Genomic DNA, 22,413 nt, shown 5'->3' on the forward strand with positions numbered 1-22,413 from the left:
GAAATGAGCTGGAAGGATGGTAGCAACAATTAACTAGACAGTTCTATTAGTTCTGAGTGTTCTCATGACAACAGCAACTTTCTCGCAAGGTGCGCTTTGATGGAAATCAGTGTGCCGTCACAGGTCCCGCATCCCTGCAAGGAACTGCTTGCTGTGTGCCTCCTTTATGTGACTTCACCTAGTTCATGGGTGGTTTTCCTCTCTCTTCCTTCTGCAGTGGCACCTCCATGCCAGCAGAGATTGTAGCTGCTCTGTTGACCACTCTTTACCAATCATCAAGAGTGTGTGGCTCAAAAATACACTGAATGGGTAAGTTTTGTATTGCTTTCCCTACTTGTGTAATTATTAATGTGTTTAAATAAGAAAAGCACTGAAAAGAAGAAAAATGCAAAAGGAAATGTGTTTTAATGCAGGAAATAAGTACTTAAAACATATTAAAGGGCAAAAGGTGACGAAAAACAGTGACTACTTCTAAGACACATAAACCTAAGTGGGAGAAAAAACTATTTCTGCCTCTTTTTACAATAACACACACACACACACGCGCCCATACTACTCATAGAAAAAAAAGCAGAAACAAACAAAAAAAAAAACTTTTCCACCTTTCTGTCATGAGGATGAAGATTCATCCTTTCCAGATTCTGGACATACAATTATTAAAGTCTCCTCCACTAAAGCCACTTTTATTCAAAAAAAAATCAGTAAATCTGTGTACTTTTCTCACAGTAGTGTTACTTGGATATTTTGTTCTTCTCCATTTCTATAAATAATCACTATCCCAGCCGAGACCATCATCACTCACACCAAATAAAACGTTGTAGATCATCTGTCTACACCTCTGCAGTGTTTTTTGTTTGTTTTTGCTTTGTTTTACTTTTTAACTTTTTAATGTGGTCTGCACACTACTAACAGGTCAGTCTTTCTAAAAATGCTGTCTCTAAAAAAATGCTGTCTCCATCACGTGTGTATATGTATTTATACACGTGTGTGTGTGTGTCTGTGTGTGTTTGTAATTCATTTTTGACTTAAAATGCAAGCAAATCAAAAGCATGGACCCCGTCTTCTATTTTATTTTGGAGAACTCAGAAGAGATGACAAAAATAACTAAATTCGGTTAACAAGGCAGTAGTTGGAGTGTGGCGGAAAAACCTGTTAGCGGCAATCGTGGAAGGCAGGCTCCCGTGTGGCAGGACAGAAAAGATGCCAGGAACGGCGCCTACACAGAGTCGAGAAGGAAAGAGCCAAACTCTGTTCCTAAACAGGATACGCTTATTAAGCAGTGCTGATGGGGACGGTGCTGGCGATAAAAGGGCTGCCGCAGAGAGACGAACATATTGGAGAGGGGACAAGGAGGGAACGACGAATCCGTATCAAGATTAATGACGATGGCCAGCAAGAACTAAGGGGGCACCTCGTGTGCCACGAAGGGAAGCTGGCACGGCACGTGACTTTCTCCACAGGAGCTCAGTGACACAGAAGACAACGGAATGGAGCCATTAAATAGAGCCCATCATGGCTCTGGGCTGGGAAGGCGTCTGTGACAGAACCGACGGGGACGCTTGGCACAGTATTACAGCAGATAATCATGTGTCTCACGGTCTCTCCACCAGTCTGGGAATCCCCGATGGGTCAATACAATCTATGGAACTGGATCCATTCAAACTCCATTTCAAAACACCACAAACTGTTAGGTGAAATATTTCGTTCTACCTTAACTTTGAAATAATTTGAATGCAAATGAATGCCTTTTCTACGTCTGTATGAATTTATTTCACATTATGTAAAAAAAACCTGAGTAATAAAACTTAATGCTCCCTCCCCGAAAAGAAGTCTAACACACGGTTGTACTTTCTTACAAGCGTTAAGTTTAAAACAAGACTTCTTATTTTTTCTTTGGATAGTACGAGTTGTGCATTTAATAGAAGGTGTGATATAAATGTGTAAATCGCTGTATCTAATTACCTAGTCCCTAAATTCCTCTCAAATTCATCTCCTCTTCTCCAATCCTGACACCACTGTCCCAATGGAGGCTCATATGATCTTTCACAATTGTACCAAAACCCTGATGTCTTCTGCTTCCAATCGTGAGTCCTTCAACTGTGCCCACCTGACTCTTGACAGAGTGACCTGAGACATATACATGGCAATGCCATTCTTTTCCTCTGTTTCTTGACACTCACTGTCATTAGCACAAAACTTAAACCCTTTACCTGTCCTTCAGGGTCTGATTTACAGCTCTTTAAATGTAGTCATTAATAATAGCAATGGAGAAGAAGAAAAGGAGGATGAGGAGGAAGGCAGGGAGGAGGGGGAAGTGGGAGAGGAGGGAGGAGGAGGGAGAGGGAGGAAGAATAGGAAGGAGGAGGGGGAGGAGGAGGGGGAGGAGGAGGGAGGGAGGAGGAGGGAGGAGGGAGGAGGAGGAGGAGGGAGGGAGGGAGGGCGTGGAGGGGGAGGAGGGGGAGGGAGGAAGAGTAGGAGGGAGAGGAGGAGGGGAGGGAGGAGGGGGAGGAGGAGGGGGAGGAGGAAGGACAGGGGGGGAGGGGAGGCACGGAGCACTGGGCAGACAGTGTTCTAGGTGCTTCACACTGATGCCATGTTCCGTACAAGGGTATTCACATGTTGGCACCCAGATCTCGGACTGTCAGCTTCTGGAACTCTTTGTTTCTAAGCTACCCCATCTGCGGTATTTTGTCTTAGAAGCCTGAACAGACAAAGTTCAAATGCTTACAATCATTGAAATCCTCAAGGAGTTTAACAGTAACAAAATGCTTTCCAAGGAGATCAACTTAAAATCAGGTACTAAAATTATGTCGCCATGAAGCACATTTGAGATATAAATCTGTGTATGTAAGTACATGTATACATATGCATACACAGACATATGCCGCCTGTGTCCGTGCAAAGCTTCCAGGGAAAGCTGTCTGCCCTTCACCTTCCCAATGGAAACCACAGGGATGAACTTTTGAGAGCATTTGCTGGTAATTCCTCTTATCTATAACTCATCAACCATATATGACTTTCTCAAGAATTTGGTCACACAACTTGTCACAAGTTTTATCTGAGAAAGCTGAGTTGTTGAATGCATATACAAGGATCTATGTTAAATAAGTATCTCCTTATTGAATTCATTTTTATTGGATTTTTACTAGATTAGTATGGCGGGAGCAGTTGTACTTGGCTGTTTAGAAATCTGCTTCTCTGCTAAATTGAATCTTGAGGAAAATTTCTTTTTAATTTCTACCTGGAACACATTACATAACAGGGTCTCCTAAAATATATATACATATGTATTAAACTGTTTTATAATTATTAGTTATAGTTAATATATTATTTAATATATAGTGAGTAATATGTTAATATGTTATATATTCAATAATAACATACATCACCTTAATATAATTTTAAAAATTACATATTTTTTTTAAATTTTTTAAAGTGTTTATTTATTTTTGATAGAGAGCGTGTGAGCAGGGGCAGGGTAGAGAGAGAGGGGGAGAGAGAGAGAGAATCCCAGGCAGGTTCCACACCATCAGAGCAAAGCCCGACATGGGGCTTGAACTCACGAACCATGAGATCATGACCTAAAGTTGGATGCTGAATGGACTGAGTCACTCAGGTGTCCATATGTGTGTGTGTGTGTGTGTGTGTGTATTTATAAATATGTTTCTCATATTCTTTTTAAGATGATATTACACAATATGACAAATTATAATATTCATTGCTACTAGCCACTGAGCTTCCTATGATAATTATCTTGTATAAGCAATTTTATGTTAATGCCTCGCATAAATTGACACATGTCACTTGGTTATATAACAGTGAGAGCAAATATAAGACCAGGAAAGACTAAATCATTAAGAGGAGATTAATGTTTCAACAAAAGAGGAGTTTATCAACTAATCTCTAAGTGACATTAGAAACTGATTTTTGTTTTCTATTCCACCTTATTTCTCAAAGGTTTGCAAGTCACGTCAAATGTACAGATTGAGTACACCAACACTTCTTATCTAGGACTCTCTCTAATGCTTCTAGCAAGAGTCTGTCTGGGAATCTTTATATAACCATTCTCCTCTCTTATGCTCAATATGTAATATACCTTCGTCACCATGTGCTTAATCGGGAAACCCCCTTATTTGGAATGTCTCCCAAGGAATCAAATTAAGCCTAATTATACTTAATGGCAATGACTGCTTCTTAATTTGGATAGTAATTCTGCTTAATTGAGATGCCTTCAGGTGTCTAAGTGGTGCTCTAGCAAGAGTACTGGTGTGCACGAGTGCATCAACCTGGAATGTCCTGTTTCTTCTGTGAACATTTCACCAAAATAAACAAAGAAAGGCAAAGAATTTACTGAAGCGATATAACACAAGATTCCTGAAATGTAATTTAACTGTTGAGCATTTACAGTCAACCAAATTTATACAAGATCATTAGAAAAATCTATGTGAATGCACATAAAGATGAGTTGGGAAAGCAAAACCCCTAAAATGAAAGAACTATGTAAATCCAAATGGCATATGTCCGTTATTTCATTTATCATTTTGCAGTTTGGCCATGTTGAAACATCCTCAAAGAACACACCTCATGCATTTCATCAAACGTGAGCCTGCTGGAGTCTGGCAAAACAGGAAAATAATGGGATCTGAAGTGCCAGAAACAAAATAGGAACCTGATGAGAACCCAAATCTCTTTCTTCAACACTTTGCTTGTGTACATGTGGTAGACAAAACTGGTTTCCCATAATCCTCAGCCCTGCCTTCTGCCTTCCAGATGGTTGTTTCCTCAGGCTCCCTAGGAGCTAGAAGATGGGCATTCGACTCAGGTGAACCTGAAGGGAAATCCACTAGGGACATTCTAGAAAATCCCTTCCATGTTTTAGAAAGACATGGCTCATTTCTTCAGCGAACATGATTACGCCACAGCCATCTTGTGACCTGAGGTGGGGCAGGCATCATTACTGCCCTGGATGGTGGAGCAGAAAAGAGGCGAGACACATAAATCCTCAAAGGTGTTCCTGAGCTCCTGAATTAAATCTGGACTCTCACTGGCTCTCCCCTTTTGTTAGGTGAAATAATGTTTCTTAAACACTTTTTCTCATACCTACAGCCCCAAACATCCTATTGACACACTGAATAACCTATTATTTCGTTTCCTCGTGGCACCCCTCACAGTGATAATGGAACACGGAGCTGCAGAAATAAATGAGTCTTCTAACAAAGAGAGCTAATGAAGTGCCTTCACAGTGCAGTAAGACACATGTTCTCCTCCTTCCGTAGGAGCAAAATAGCCGGGAAACCTTTAACAAGTAGTTTACATACCCCGGATCGCGGTTTCTTGACTGTGGGGTGAAGGGTACAGACAATAGGAAGTCTAAGCTTCCTTCTAGATAGAGATCTCAGTTATTCTAGTATGTGAGGGAAAGAGAGAAACTCAGATATGTAGGTGCACCTGTAGTATAAAAAATATTCATGATTATTTATATGCAATCTGGAACTAAATGAATTTTGGAATACCGTACGGGTGCTACTCAGATTTACTGAAGATTCAGCTTGCAGCCACTGCCTGACCTATCACCACAGCAGGGCTCTCCTGCTCCTTCCACACAAAGGACTTCCACACTTTACAGCTCTTTGCCTGACACTCAGAACTGCAAAACTCCTCTCACTCCTTACAGCGGAGCCCCAGTCCCCCTCCCACGGACACCAGAGAAAAATACGCCATCAGCATGACTCTCTGTCTCTATTGGCTTCTCCACATGACATCATGCATATCCCAGATCTCGGCAGCAGAAAACGCACTTGTGAATGCCACATTTGCTGCTATCAGTCATATCCGCTTGAATGAAATACAGCAGGCGCCTCGCTCTCATTATGCCCCAAACCAAACTCATTATCTCTTCCCATAAGAAAAAAAAAAAAAAACTGGTTCCTGAGGCCCTTTCCCTGATTCAAGGTGGGGAGAATTTATATATTTATATTATTCCAAACTGAACCGATCTGGAGAATAAAAGAAGGTCGTTATTAACAATGGTGCAGGAAACGCAGATGTAGGGTAGGTGCCCCTGGTGGGGCGGGGGGTGCCGGAAGGGAGGCTGGACCACACTGTCATTCTGGTAAGGGCTTCACCATGCCCCCCTAAAGCCATTCTTGATTCCAGCATATTCCATTACATTCAGAGGGACTATACTGTATCCTTGAGAGTTGCTAACAGAATAGGTCTTAAAAGTTCTTACCACTAGAAAATAAATTGGTAACTATGTGAGATGATGAATGTTAACTGTTTTGCCAAATATACATATATCGAATGATTATATTATACACCCTAATGTTATATGTCAATTACACCTCAACAAAACTGGGGCAGGGGGTGGAGAACATAGACCAACCTTCAGAACCAGGAGGAGGCAACCAAATGAGGAAAACTCCCCTTCTGTTTGAGTCCTAGACTTTTTCCCACTAACTGTGGATATATGTACTCAGGAGGCAACGTGAGCCTTTCTATTCAAACAGCAAAGTGCAAGGGCGCCCCACATTCACAGGGCTGTGGATCTTGAACACCGTCCGAGTCAGAGCACTGACAGCATCGGCGAGCCGAGGGGACGGGGGAGGCCTTACCTTGTCCGGGTCAGTTGTGGTAATGACCCACACACAGTGAGCGTTGTCTTCATACTGAACCGGGTAATTAGGGGAGGTGATGATGCCGCTGGGTCCACGCAGATTTGATCCACATGTTCTAGCTAGAAATACATAGACATGGTGTTACTTTCTTCAGCATTTTATGTGTGTGGTGAAGACAAACTAGGCACATGAAACATCAGATTAGTTATTCACTGATTATGATAAAAAGCGGTTCAAGAACTCAAGTGGGCAAGTGCAGTGTGCTCAGCCATGGGGATCCTTGTCTGACTTCGGCAACGTCCAACCCGAGCTCTTTATTAAATTTTCCAATGCGTTACCATTCACGAGTTACAAGAGTGACCTTGTCGCTGATATCGCCATGGATGATGCCAAATCAGATCAAATCAGCCCACCCAAATCCCAGTCTGACTCAGACACAGTCGTACATACCTCTGGCTGCACACGGACGCAGTAAGACAGAGGGGAAAGTGCAGTGCAGGGGTGCTCCAGAGACCCTCCCTGCCGCCCCCACCACACCCCACACGGTATGACAACTTCGTCCTTTCCACTCTAAACACGGATGGTACCACAGGTCATCTCCAAAGTCTCTTCCAAGCTTTAGACTCTACTCTACAATCAACTATACAAATTTCCTTACAGCACAGGGCAAGCAGGAGATTAAAATGTAGTTGACAATTTAAAGAAAGAAAATAGAAATGGTGGCTCTAGAAGGGGAAAGAAACGACCTTACATTGAAAGACCCACCCAGCAAACTACAGAAATGACATAACCTAACAGATATTACTGAGGTTTTAATATAAAAAACTATTTCAGGGGTTGCCTGGATGGACTCAGTTAGTGAAGCGTCTGACTCCTGATTTTGGCTCAGGTCATGATCTCATAGTCTGTGAGTTTGAGCCCTGCATTGGGCTGACAGCGTGGAGCCTGCTTGGGATTCTCTCTCTCTCCCTCTCTCTCTGCCCCTCTTCCGTGTTCTCCTTCTCCCTCTGTCTCTACCCCAGTCCTACTCATGTTCATTCTCTCTCTCTCTCAAAATAAATAAATAAACATTAAAAATTTTTAAAATATATCTATTTCAACTGACTTCCATTTTAAGAAAGGAGTTTTTTAAAAAAAATTGGCACATAATTTTTAGAAATCAAATGTGGGCTTGAAATGCAATCCAGTCTTAACATAATAATATAAACTGGGCGGGGGGGGGGGGGGGCATCGCCTGAGTGGCTCAGTCGGTTGAGCGTCCAAATTTGGCTCAGGTCACGATCTCACATGAGTCTGAGTCCCACATCAGGCTCACTGGTACCAGCTCTGAGCCCACTTCAGATCCTCTGTTCCTCTCTCTCTTTGCCTCTACCCCCATCATCTCTTAAAAAGAAGTAAACATTAAAAAAGTAATTTAAACTGGGTTTGCAAAAAAGAGCAGAGAAACTAATTTCACAAGAAATAATGTAAGAGAAGCGTGAGTTCATTTTCCTAAGGTTTCGTATCACACAAACCAATTAAACTGTCACCCAATAAAAGATTAATCCTAATCGTGACCCGTCTTGCCTTTGTTCTTTTTCTTGGCTGAGCACCCGCTCCGGATCCGGCATTATTCTGGGAGACACAGTCACAGAATTAACTGGGCAGGATTCTGACTTCCAAGGGCCATCTTACAGCGGACAAGTCAGGGGAAACCATGCAACTGAGCTGTTCCTAACTGCCCCCAGGAATATATACTCCTTGTCCATTTATATGGACGTAACAATAACAAAATTCATACATATTCCCAATAATAGTTCTTTATTGTAATGATTCGTTTACAGATCTATGTGTCCTACAAGGCCGTGAATTTCTTGACCTTGGGAGGGCATCCTTCCCTTATCATCAGCACCACAGCCAGTGTCTATAGTTGCTGACATATAAAAATGTGGTGAGAGTAGACAACTCTTCAGTCGTTCAATACTTACTATGAAAATGATTAGCTAAGAATTAATCTACTATACGGTGATTAACAAAAACACAGGGAAATCAATGTTTAAAATATTGGCATTAACTCTGAAAATGGACAAGATTTCTTAAAAAAAGATCCATAAAAGATGATCTGGTTTTCAAAATCCAGTAGGTCCTCCAATGGAGAGCTAACTGCACACAAACACACCCACCTCTATACACAACAGAATCTATTTTTAGGAACATGTTCTCAGAAAGGACCGTGAGCTTCAGATGCAAAAGTTTCCTAAAGCGCCCTGTTAGCAGTATGCATGAGAAAATCTTAGAAGAAAAGTTATCATCAATACATTTCGATTTACAATGCCTTTGGGTTACAGGCTCGTTCTTTGTTAAATTTCACACTGAAAAGCTGCTATGAGCATAACGTCACATTGCACGATAAATATTTTTTGACTTACTTTTGAATTAATATTGCCAAAGTGCCATTCTAAGTATATCAAACTTCAGAAAAACATCAGAAGAGTGAAGGAGTGCAGTCGGGGACTAATTGCTACATTCCCACCGACAATTTGCGCCCATCCAGTCATTAGCCCCAGCTGTCACTCTGCTGGAAAGTTCACCAAATCTGACATTCCATCAACGGCCTTATATCCCGCGTGTCTGCTTTGAAGCTTGACCCTTAACTTGACTTATTCAAATTGCCTAGCAGCTCTCTGTGCAATTCATCTTACCCTTGCTGGGGGAAATAGGACTTTTAGCGATTATATATTTTAGTGAGATAACTATTAGCAAAGTATTTATAGGAAAGCAGTACATTTCTCACATTTTCATGCCTATTTAGGACTGTGTTTCACATAGAGTGAGTTATGAATCCAGTCTCTTCGGAGATCTTTTTCATCAGAAATTGTCAAATTAATTCACAAAATAATTTTTTTCTTTTTGTCGTAGAAATATATCTCTATTTTTGCAATACATTTTTCTAATCCATTACTTTTAACTATTTTTTTACCCATTCTTTCAATCAAGCCATTAACATAATCAGCAGAAAAGAAATATGTGGACAATTCAGGACGGGGATTTTTCTCTGTTTTAACCACTATATTACTTTAATAATTAGAACAATTCCTAGCATTTGATAATTTGCCACCCCCTCGCGAATACTTGCTGTAGTTTTTAAACAAGGGTAATGACCTTAAATAATATGATCTAGTTATAATTATTTAATTATAATCCTCTCCTTTGGAAACTGTTAAAAACTTCAGTCAGGACCTCAGTCTTTGCTCTTCCAACTCTTCCCCATCCTTATCATCAGCTTCTTCACCAAGCGATGGTACCACCATCTTCACACCAATGAGGAGTCACTGGGTGCTGCTTTCTGTACCAACGTTCTTCTACGAATCCCAGATAATCCCAGACTTTCTACTGGCGACCACTCGAAGTTCAACCGTTTACGCGCAGAATCTTCACAGAATAATACTAATGTGTTCTGAGCTGCCATGATTTCTGGGTCTTATTATCCAGGCGCTTGTGGTGTTTGCCGTGCGGTCTGGATGTGATCTTCTGAATCTCCCGCAGGCAGAGTCCGTCACCTGGGGCATTCTTTCCGTTCTGTGGTTCTGGGGCAGGCTTATAGGAAACGGCCAGATCCCTAGATTTTAAGTTTGTTTGTTTGTTCGTTTACTTATTTTGAGAGAGAGAGAGCAAGCAAGCAGGGGAGGGGCAGACAGAGAGAGAGAATCCCAAACAGGCTCTGAGCTGTCAGCACAGAGCCCGACCCAGGGCCTGAACTCACAAACTGTGAGATCATGACCCGAGCCGAAACTGAGAGTCAGAGCCCCCCAGGAGCACCTAAAACCCTGAATTTTAGAGCAAAGCCTCCCCGCCAGCCATGTCACATTCCGCGTCTTCCTCCTCGTCAGCCTCAAGCATCTGAACGCGACTTTCCTTCATATCCGCCGCATCTCTAATTTCTGTTAGAAACCTAATCTTGGGGAAGAAGGAGAAGAGCTAAGGAACACAGGGCAGCCCGAGGGACGAGAGAGGAACCAGGACTAAGAGCTCCACTGACATGCGTCTGACGGTTGAGCATCATTCGGCACAGAGCCACGAGGGCAGTCAGTCAGTGCGTGTCTGGCCCTGGCCACCCACCCGAGGTCAGGTTCGGCAAGAGCACGCGGGAGGGGCCAGCCTGCCGGGCAGGAAGGGAGAACGGGAGCCGAGGGAGCTGGCAGTGCACACAGAGCCTTCGAGAGGAACGGGTTGGCGGCACTGTGTCTGCAAAGTGCACCTGTGCTGCTTTTCCGGCGGCTTCTGTGCTATGACTGAATAGGAACTCAACCACTGCTGTGGAGATTCATAAAGCCATGCGATTATCTGACACGGAAGGCTGGAGCCCTGAAGGTCTGTCGCCTTGCCTGTCTCTTTCCACCCCGGACTCTTTGCTGGTTCCTCACTGCACCCCACGCATGGGCCGCGGACCTTCTCGGACAAGCACAAACCTGCTAGCTTAGCAAACCTGATCTAATTATGAGTAAGCAATTGCACAGTGTCCTTGGGGGGGGGGGGGAAGGTCTTCCTCCAACAGCTGCTTCTGTACCGAACAGGCATTCAATTAGTCAACAAAGTATTTAATTGGCCAATGTAATTAAGTAATGACACTACAGTCATGTCAAGCAGGTTTTACAGCAACATTTAAATATATTCCCATAACGGAAATGTATACGTGCGTGTTTCTATAAATCAGAGTTGAATACCCCTTCCTACTCCTGCTAAGTGCTCTCCCTTGTCAAGATCTTCCTGGAAATACAACATCCAATATAAAGTAATACACACTTAAATGATCAATAATGCTTAATAAGTGGTCTTTGGTAATAACCGTGACCTAACGTACAGCTAGTATTACCCGTGGCAGTATTCTAAACTCGTGAGCTCAAATTTTACTTACATGTTTTATGTTTTTAAAATTAAATAAGAATTCACAAAATGGTAGTTGAAAATGTATCAAAAGGGAAAGTAGATAGGGAGAAAAAAACTGATTTTGAAAACAAATATATGCCATTTATCTATTTAATCAATGAATATTAAGTACAAAACATATTCATTTCACATAATCTGTCTTATGTAATATGAAGTAATCATGTGTCTGTCTGTGTAAATTCAGTTCCAGGAATCTGTATTGTTCTATAGTAACTATTTAATTAATCACATTAACTGGAGAGGAATATTCTAGTTGACTACATTTAAATTAAGAGGCTACCTGGACTCACATCTGAAGAATGTTTCAAAAAATTTAATAACATGTTTGATAGTCTGTTTCTTGTACGTCTTTAGGAGAAAGCATTCTGACCCATCAAAGCTTTCATGTTTCATCCAGATTGTCAACCAAAGTGGAAAAAAGTGTGTTGCAGAGGTTAAGAGTCACTTTTCTTAATCGCAACTGAGTTCCAAGACTAGTTAATGCAGTGACTGGACACCGAATCTTGATTTAACTCGTTTCACACCCTCCGTTTGTTCAATGAGTATACTAACCATAACTTCATCTGTGATTGCTGTAAGGATTGAAGGAGGAGAGCAAGGAAGGCACTTAGCACGTCACAGACTATGTCTAACAGAAATACACGAAGCACGCTTATCGTGAGCTGGGCAAGGTGTTAGGCACGAATGCTTCTACAGAGACAGAACAACACCAAGATCCTTGTCTTCCGCAGGAAATTAACACATAAACACAGGCCACCTAATCTAATGTGTGGAGGACACAGAAGCTTTCTAGAAAGGTCTGAGTAAGGGTTTGAGGTGTATCAGGAAACGACTTCCTCGGGAAGATGGTGGTCATGGAAGGATTTTGGAAGAGATGACAGTTGAACAAAAGTGAAGGTTGGACAGCCACGTGGACACCTGGGGGAAAGTGTCCCAGGTAGAAGGACAACACATGAGAGGCAGCTACATCAGAAACGTCCGTATCATGTTCTAGGAACATGATTAGCACCAAATTAACATTAGCATTCAAGTCATTTTATGTCAACAGAATTTAAGAGTAATATAAAAATACAGTTTTATTATTTCCAATAACCTAATTAAAAAGAGAGAAAAATGTATTTTTCACCCAAGTGGTCTTCAACTAGAAAGTTTACAACTTTGGAATTCTAGAAGCAACAGGATACATTTTTCCTAATTCACTGGAATTAAATTAAAAGTAAGAAGTCTGTTATGTCTCTTTAAATCTAGAGATCACAGCTACCTGGTATAATAATCAGTATACAAAATATAATCTTAAAATTGACTTAAAATTTAATCCGGTAGAATAAAGAGTCCTCGGTCAGGTAAGTGGCCTTTTGACTACTATTTACAAGGTCATTTCTGCATGGACAGAAAATATGGGTAATAAAGAATAAGCTATAAAAAGTTCTTGGTAAATGACAACTTAATAAGTTGAAGGTAATTCTTAGCTAACCTAATCTAGAGTCCCAAGGTAAGAGCTTTATTCAATGACCCCTGGTGGCTCTAAATGGTTCCATGTAACCACAGTTACAAATGCAAATACTACTTCACTTTCCTTTTGTGCCCTTTCAACTCAGTGAGCAACTAAAAATATTAATTCCACAGATCAGAGTGCATTAACATTAAAGGAAGTTCTCTCTACTAAGCCCCAGTAAATGTTGACAGAATGAAATGCCAGCTGAAACGTTTTACTTAAAAACTAAAATTATGTCTTCTTCCTTAGTTTGTTTGTTTGCTTACTTTAAACATCTACTGCCAAAGATACTTTACATAGTTTTAAATAGTTGGTAAGATTTTACCCTGTGAAAAATCGTAATAGTTGTTTTCATATGGAGTAAGCATGAAGTGAATGAAGTAAGCATCATTTCAAACAAAATCACTTGCATAATCACCAAGCTGTGACGACCATTTGTCTACTCGGTAATAGGAGGAAAAGGTAATGTTCCCCCATCCTCAAAGCTAATTAGCTAATGTAAGCACTGGCTAACGATACCAGTGTCCAGATGTGAAAGATCGTTTCTGACTCACTGCAATTTATCAAACACTTCCATCAGATATTCCTTCTGTAGAGAAGGCACGATAATTACTTAAGAGTTAGAGACCCTTCATGAAGATGAGAACCTTGAGAACCAGTCCTTAATTCACCGATCTGAAATCTCATAATGCGTGCAAAGCTCAGACCAGGGGCGGTTTACTGTGTTTGATACATGGTTGAATTTAGAATATCCTGGCCGAGATGATCCACATAAGAGCTCCTTTAAAGCCTCAGAATGAGTCAGGAAAACCCAAACCATGATGTTCTCTTCTTACATATTATTTATTATGGTGATCGTGCAGATGGGAAAATGAATTCAGAAAACTGCTCTAGGCGTTTGGGACCCATCAACAGCTAAGTACCAACAGTCCGTTTTGGGTAGCATTTGAAACACCATTAAGTTTCATGGTAACCATTCCCCCCTACATTTTAGATATCTCAAGCTATCTTTTTACAGAAATTGTCATAAAATCTCAACTTTCTTTATTATTATTTTTTTTAAATCTCCACTTCATTTTTTTTTCAGCTCTTCTGCAATTGATGAACCTGTCAGGAGAAGCAGGTAGAGGCACTATTTAAAGGAAGGAATGCTAATAGACTAAAAGACTCAGGGTTCCTAAATACTTCCAACCTGAGAAACTTACAACACTTTTTAAATGTTTATGTTGAGAGAGAGAGAGTGCATGCATGTGAGAGAGAGCGTGAATCGGGGACAAGCAGACAGCAAGGGAGAGAGAATCTCAAGCAGGCTCTGCTCTGTCAGTGCAAAGCCTGACTCTCATGAACCATGGTGTGACCTGAGCCGAGATCAAAAGTCAGATGCTTAACTGACTGAGCCACCAGGCACCCCAAAACTTACCAATTAATGGAAGAAAGTATATTCTACAGCAAGGGATGCCACCTGGGACAGTGTATGCCTCTGTGAACTCATTTCTTCCCTTCACATCTATGAGGGTGTTGACTGCATCCCACAGTTGGGAGAAAAGCTAGGCCCGTGGCCAAGTGAAGTATCTAGACTTGAGATGTCCACAGTGGGCACTGGCCACACGTGACTACCAAGCAGGTGAGACGCGGCTAGTCTGAGCTGAGATGTGCTAGAAGTATAAAATACACCTGAATTTCCAAGTCATGGTACCAAAAAAAGAGAGAGAGAGAGAGAGACAGAGAGAGAAAGAAGGTAAATAATCTTCTCATAATCTTTATATTGACTGTATGTTAAGATGATAATATTCGGGGCAGTTGTATTAAATAAAATGTTATTAAATTTAATTCCACCTGTTTCTCGGCTGCTTTTTTACTGGCTTTCAATCTGGCTACTAGATATCTTGAAGTACATACATGGCATATATTTCTAGTAGAGAGCACGGATAGAGAATTCCTCCAAACAACGTTCTATAGGACCAACCTACAGATTCACTAATGTGTTTGGCCCACAGCTGTGTGAGCCACTGACCAGGTCATGCTACCTGGGGACCGCTTGAGGTTGTGCCAGACTGTTGTCTTCCAGACCAGAAGAATGGACGTGCCTGCTGGCTTTGAGCAAGGAGGCTTCCCTCCTGTTAGAGGGGTATGTGGTTAGGAGGGGAGTACAGGATCAAGAAGGAATGCACAGGTTCCTTACTTCACCAGGATGCTCACAGATAAGCCGTTTCCAGTCCAGAAACTGGGATGTTCCTCTACACACAGTCCCACCTGTTTTCATCCTTATTGCTTACAGCTACAACTCGGCACTGTATGGAAATGCCAGTGGGTGTGAGAGAAGGCTGAATGACTGCCTCCTCATTTGCCCTCTCACTCACAGAAAGCTGCAGGTGACACAGAAAAGCAACATCAAAATGAAACGAAACGAAACGAAATGAAACAAAACAAAACAAGCAAACAAACACGTAAAAACCATGAACTTAGGACACATATCTATTCGGTGACTCATTCTAACTCTCCCTCTTAAGGAAGAACACCCCCCTTGGCAGAGAACACAATTTCCCTGAATGTCTATTTCCCCTTTCTTCCATGGAAATACAAATTTTTGCTGCATATTTAGCTGCCTAAACTCAAAACTATGTTTCGAAGTCTCACAGCCAGGTGAGAACACTTGACTGGGATTTGGCCAATGGGACAGAGCAGGAAGAAAGGCAGGTGATGCTTCCCGGGGAACCTTCCTCAGGTTACAGCTGCTTTGCCTCCACTGCTTCCTCTAACCCCCTGGATCTGGCTACCTGGGATTTGGATAGCGCCTAGAACCGTGAGGGGGAGGGCCCGACCACAGGGCTCACAGGGTGAGTCTTGAGGACATTTTCATCCCCAAAACAGAGCTGCCATACTGGTCCCACACTGCCCGACTCCTGATGTCTTCATGAGACAGAAACCCATTTCTGTCTGGGTGAAGCTCCCCTGGGGTCTGGATGTTTGTCACCTGATCTTTATCCCCTAATTCTAAATAGCAGATCTCAGATTCTCCTCTTTACAAGATTTCAGGCCTTTCTATTTAAATTGTTTCATGGTTTGCTACTCCAAAATATACTAGAATATAGTTTTCTTTAAAACGTAAGCTTTTTGGGATGCCTGGGTAGCTCAGTCGGTTAAGCGTCCGACTTCCGCTCAGGTCATGATCTCGCGCTCTGTGAACTCGAGCCCTGCGTCGGGCTCTGTGCTGACAGCTCAGAGCCTGGAGCCTGTTTCAGATTCTTTGTCTCCCTCTCTCCCTGCCCCTCCCCCATTCAGGCTCGGTCTCTCTCTGTCTCAAAAATAAATAAACATTAAAAAAAATTTTAAACGTTAAGCTTTAAAAATATATTATTTGTCATTGTTCCCCGGACACAATGTGTCCTAGTTAAGGTCTACAGACTTGATCTATACATCCTTCACGGAAGTGTCTTCCTAAGAATTATTTCCAGCGGAGGCTCCTGTGTGGCTCAGTTAAACATCAGACTCTTATAATTCAGCTCGGGTCATGATCTCAAGATTCGTGGTATCGAGCCCGGCCAGCATGGAGCCTGCTTGAAATCCTCTCTCTCCATCTGTCCCTTCCCTGCTGGCACTCTCATGCTCTTTCTCAACATAAATAGATAAACATTAAGAAATGCTTAAGAATACATAATACAAAATAAAAAAGAATTACTCCCAGCGACGATAGCTCATTACTTCAGAAAGTTAAACGTAATTGGACAAGAACTACAGAATCACTCCCTGAAAACGAAGGGCTGTCTGGTTTAAGCCAACTGTCGGAATCACCAACTGGGAGGGAAGAGCAAGAGAGCTGATCACCCTTTGCTTCTGGGTATGAGAGAGGCGGGCATCAGAGGGGGAGGGGTCTCTCGCAAAGAACAAGTCAGGGGAACTATGTGCCAAACAGAGGTCCTGTGCAAGAGCCCTTCCCTGGTAAAACAGCGTTCAGTGAGACACAAGAATCTGTGGGAACAGGGAGCTGGAAGGCTCCCCGTCCAATGACCTCAAAGTGTGAGCGTTCGGAGGTGGAAGAGGGAGAAGGTACCTGACCCGCAGCCTGGATGACAGATGAGCACCTCAGAGGCTGTGATACAAGTCAGGTTACAAGTGGGTGTCGGGAGCCTGAGAGAGTGTTTTGAGCTTAAGATGAGATTCAGGCCCAAAAAAAAAAAAAAAAAAAAAGTTATGGACTTAATGAGTCAAGTAATGTCCTACAGACATATTTCCTTAATTTACTCTAAAATATCAATTTAAAATGGATGCATCTTTCCTAGTTTTGCCTAGTTTGGGGTTTAAAATAATGACATATATTTCTGGTACAAAAGAACAAGAAAAACATGAAAGAATAAAAGCATTTTTCCCCCTAAGGGAAGCTAAAATAATACCTGTGCATTAGTCCTCATTTATTACTGGGAGTGTCAGACATCACCATCACTTGCTAGGGGCAGGCTTTTGCTCTAACTCCTCGGAAAGCCTGCTGCTGTCTGTTAGGTATTAGATGTACGAAGTAGTCTGTGACAAAGAGCAGGAGGGCAGAGCGTTTGCGTTTCCTTGACCAGAGATTGGGGCTTCTCCAAGAAGCGTGCCCGACTCAGAGGAAAGAACCCCCTGAAAGCGCTGGCAGCCAGTGCACACAGGCTCTCTCTCCCAGGGTGCAGCTCGATGCCCCAGCACTCTAACCGTCCACAGGCTCAAGTGCCTCGAATGGCGGCAGGCAAGGGTACAGTACAGGCCATCTTGCAAAGTTGGCGTTCTTAGATACAGCTAACAGTGTATTTGGTAACCAGTTCACGTCACAGGATGTCACTGGTGTTGCTTAAATTTAGAAAAGAAATGATGAGTCTCTTCACCTCACAAAGGCTATAAGGAGGGATAAGATATTCTCTTGTATAAAACTTCCCTTTTTTAAAATTATTTTAATGTTTATTTAGTTGTGAGAGATAGAGACAGAGCGTGAGCAGGGGAGGGGCAGAGAGAGAGGGGCGGGACACAGAATCGGAAGCAGGCTCCAGGCTCGGAGCTGTCAGCACAGGGCCCAACGTGGGGCTCGAACTGACAAACTGCGAGATCATGACATGAGCCAAAGTCAAATGCTTAACTGACTGAGCCACCCAGGCGCCCCTAAAACTTCCCTTTTTATTCTTTGGTCAACTCAGAGCTTTTTTCCCCTTCTTTAAAATGTAGCAATTTGCATACGTTAGTTTATGGCCAAAATGCAAAAATCAAAACCAAAACAAAACCCTGGTTTCTCTTTGGAGTTTATTAATTTTCCATATTAAAACAACCCAAGCAGTTTTCTGCTGATTTCGCTATGGATTGTAGAATTGTGGTAAGACTGTTCACATACTTCTTAGAAGCGACAAAATCTTATTTTGACATCTTTGAAGAAGATAATGATGATGTGCAGCATTATGTTCTGCTATGGCACAGATTAGCTTAAGATAGTTCATCAGTGACAGATTAACCTGGGAGCACGCTACTAAAGTCCCTTTACCACTGATACCGGAACCCAAGGATTCAACCTCACTGCCACTGAGCAGAGAATATTTTTGATTTGCAGGGGTGCGCATAAAACTTGCAAAAGGATCTAGTTATGTAACCTATTTTCATAATATGCAAACTGTGTGTATATATAGAGAGAGAAGTACCGGGTAATGCCGAGTACTATGCAAACTGTGTGTATATATAGATGAGTACCTGGTTACACCAATTAATATGCAAAGTGTGTGTGTATATATAGATGAGCACTGGGTAACACTGAGTAATACGCAAACTGCGTGTATATATATGCAGACGAGTACCGGGTAACAGCAAATAATATGCAAACTGTGTGTATATATATAGACGAATACTGGGTAACACCAAGTAATATGTAAACTGTGTGTATACACAGAGGAGTACCAGGAAACACCAAGTAATATGCAAAGTGTGTGTGTGTGTGTAGATAGATACATAGATAGATAGATAGATAGATAGATAGATAGATCAGTACTGGGTAACACCGAGTAATATGCAAACTATGTGTATATACAGATGAGTACCTGGTTACAATGAGTAATATGCAAAGTGTGTGTGTATATATAGATGAGTACTGGGTAAAACGGAGTAATATGTAAACTGTGTATATATATGTAGATGAGTACCAGGTAACACCAAGTAACATGCAAACTGTGTGTGTGTGTGTGTGTGTGTGTGTATGTCTCTGTGTGTCTGTATCTATCTATATGCCTATCTATCTACATATATATAGAAAGGGGGGGAGGGGTGGGAGAGACAGAGAGAGAGAGGGAGGGAGAGGAGTATCAGGTAACACTGAGTAAGTGTGTGTGTGTGCGTTGTGTGAGTGATCAGATTTGTTTCCATTGTTCCGGAAATTTAAAAACCGCTAATATCTTGCAAATGTTTGCCGCCTCGCAAATTCCAAATAAATATGACGCACTAGGAAAACGTGCATCACCGTCTGCCTTGTCCTGCTTTGTCTGTATTCAGTGGACACAACGCTGCTCGAGACTTCACTCGTGTTCACGAAACACACCAGCATGCGGGAAGACATCCCCGTCATGTGCTCCTTACCTCGGCAAATGGGCCGATGGTCGCTCCACGCAGCCAGCGTCTCTGTGACTCTCTGACAGGTTATACTCTTGGATCCCTGGAGCACATAATTATCCTCACAGGAGAACTGGACATTTGCACCAACCCTAAGCAGTTAAAAGAAAGAGAGCGAGAAAACAACCCAAATTATCCGTGGAAGTCTTCTTCACAAAAATATCAACACAGTGTTGTCAGCGATTATGCCCTCCAAACAATATTACACTTCAAGCAATCTCTGAGAGATCATGCTTAGATAGAACCCTGTAATTTAGCACAGGACACACAGCACAAGACCTGGGGTCAAATTTCTGTTCTGCCAACTTCACAGCTAAATAAATATATGAACCTTAATTTCTCATCTCTAAAATGAACAAGAGTAACAAAGGCGACCAGACTGCATGCTGTGGTGTAGGTGAGAAAATGTGTAAGAAAGAATTGTGTACTCCCAAAACAAAGTTGGAGTCATTCTTTGTGAATAAATACCCTGAAGAAACAAGGATTGGAAAAGTACAGGTTAAGAAAACGTCTCAGCGTACAGAAAGACCAATGCTACGTGGTGCCACTTACAAGGTTCTAAAAACACTCAAGGACAGGAACGATGTTACTAAGGGCGTGGGCGAGAGGAATGGGCTGCTATTAATCAACTGGCATCAAGGTTTATTTAATTAAGATGAATGTACAACATTGATCATATAGTCAACAGTAATGTGTACTTATAACTGGCTAAGAGAACGGACCTCATGATGAGTGTTTTTATTACAATAAAATAAAATAAAATAAAAATAAAACAAAACAAAGCAAAGCAAAATAAAATAAAATAAAATAAAATAAAATAAAATAAAATAAAACAAAACAAAACAAAATAAAACAAAACGAAAATTCTCCCAATGAAAGGGAGGGGGAGAAAAATGTCTCAGTAAAGAATCTATGTTACTATCACAAACATTAATTATATTCATAAAGCCAGTGATATGGTATTTCGGAAATACACCTTACAGGAAAAAGAAAACCACTTGTTTTAGAAAAAAGCAATCCATCCAGCCTAAAGTTGGACAACAAATTGTTTGGGCTCCAGAGCTGCATCTGAAAACAGGAAGTTCTAAGGTCCTAAGCGTAACAAAATGTTGCACAACAACCATTCAACAGGTGCGTAACAAAACGTGCCAGGCACACACTGAGTCTGAACACATCAATGGATTCTGTCCTCTAAGCCTGCTGTCTGGAAGGGAGCTGAGCATAATATTATTTTAGAATCCGACACGCCTCCTGCTTCAAGAGGAGTGTCTACGTATGTTTTCCACTTGACAGACTCTCAGCTTGATATTGACAAAAATGGGAATGCGAGGGGGTCCCTGGGGAAAAAAGATGAAAGTCTCCCATGTGCACAGACACCGTTAATAACAGATGAGAGACAGAGAAGGAAAATAAACACACATTCTGTTCCTGCTCATTGAAAACTCTCATCTACAGTCTCAGAGTGCATATTACTCAACTGGTATCACACAAGCACCTCCCACACTTCTGTAAAACACTCTGGGGATGGTCACAGATACCTGCAGAAATCATCAACTCGGGGTCAAACCAACTGAGAAATTCTGGATTTAGCAAAATTTAGCATCTTTCTTTTCTAAAGAGGATTCTCAGTATGCTACAATTTAATATGCAAAAAATGTATTTTGTTTATGTAAGAGAATGTAAAGTATAAAGATCTTCAAATTTATATATTTCCAGGAAGCCCCTTTTCACCAGTATCCATGGCAACTAAAACTCCCTGGAATTAATTTTGAGAAACACTGTATCATAGGTACATAACTTGTATTACTTTTGAAAGTAAAAAGTGTAAAAACCAAAATACACACATAATTCTAATTTTCATGGTCAGTCTTAACAGCTATACATTTAAATCATATATGTAAACATGTTATTTAAAACAGCTATACATTTAGGAGCCATCCGTCCATAATTTCTGCTCATTGGTCTTTGTTTAAACCTCTGGAGCCACACTGAACAAACGAAATAAATCTAAAAATTTTGTTCTGTAAGCAACTATTATTTCTCTGTGTTCAGTTCCATCTTCAGTTCCTTCTGTTTACATAAATCTCATTTTTCGTGTATTTTATCATTCTTTCAATACATACTAATTGAACATCTACTACGTGCCACTCCACTCTAGGTATCAAGATGCAAAAATTACTAAGAGTTAAAAGTTGAGAAGATCCCCGTCTCATGGAAGTACCAGTCTAGTTAAGGGAAGAAAATACAAATAAGAAATTAACCCAGAAGAATATAAAAGAGTATCATAAGTGCTATGGAGAAAATCAGTCAAATGTTATGATATGACTAACAACACATTAGGGGGAGTTGGGATTTGAGAGTATATCAACATTTTTTTTTTTTTTTTACAATCCTGTTAAACTAAAGAGCTAATGGCTTCTACATTATCACAGGTGTGGTCAAGCATAAAGGAAGGAAAGTGGCATTACTGCTTCCTTTGGCCACCACTATATTTCAACTACAGCAGCCAACCGGTCATTAGTTATGGCAGACGGCATCCCACTCCATCGAAACCTGCACTGTTCACAGATGCTTTCTCAGACCTCCAATCACTGTTCCTCTAGGTAATCTTAGGAGTCTGTGTTTTGTTTGGACATCAAGAACCTTAGTTGGGGCGCCTGGGGCGCTCAGTCGGCTGGGCATCCGACTTCGGCTCAGGTCATGATCTCACAGTCCGTGAGTTCGAGCCCCGCATGGGGCTCCGTGCTGTCAGTTGGAAGCCTG

General features: G+C 41.6%; 1 protein-coding gene across 3 annotated transcripts in view; it reads right to left on the reverse strand.

Annotated features, from left to right (window-relative positions):
* Nucleotides 1-22,413, reverse strand: part of CSMD1 (CUB and Sushi multiple domains 1) — a 1,996,605-nt gene that overhangs the window by 541,670 nt on the left and 1,432,522 nt on the right. For all 3 annotated transcript variants that reach the window (XM_027049973.2, XM_027049974.2, XM_053217751.1), the window contains 2 exons: nucleotides 19,618-19,742; nucleotides 6,615-6,736 (listed from right to left, as the gene is read on the reverse strand). In XM_027049973.2, the coding sequence (XP_026905774.1) occupies nucleotides 6,615-6,736; nucleotides 19,618-19,742 (247 nt within the window). The remainder of the gene's footprint in view (nucleotides 1-6,614; nucleotides 6,737-19,617; nucleotides 19,743-22,413) is intronic.

Source organism: Acinonyx jubatus, chromosome B1 (genome assembly GCF_027475565.1).
Source record: "Acinonyx jubatus isolate Ajub_Pintada_27869175 chromosome B1, VMU_Ajub_asm_v1.0, whole genome shotgun sequence".
Taxonomy (NCBI): domain Eukaryota; kingdom Metazoa; phylum Chordata; class Mammalia; order Carnivora; family Felidae; genus Acinonyx; species Acinonyx jubatus.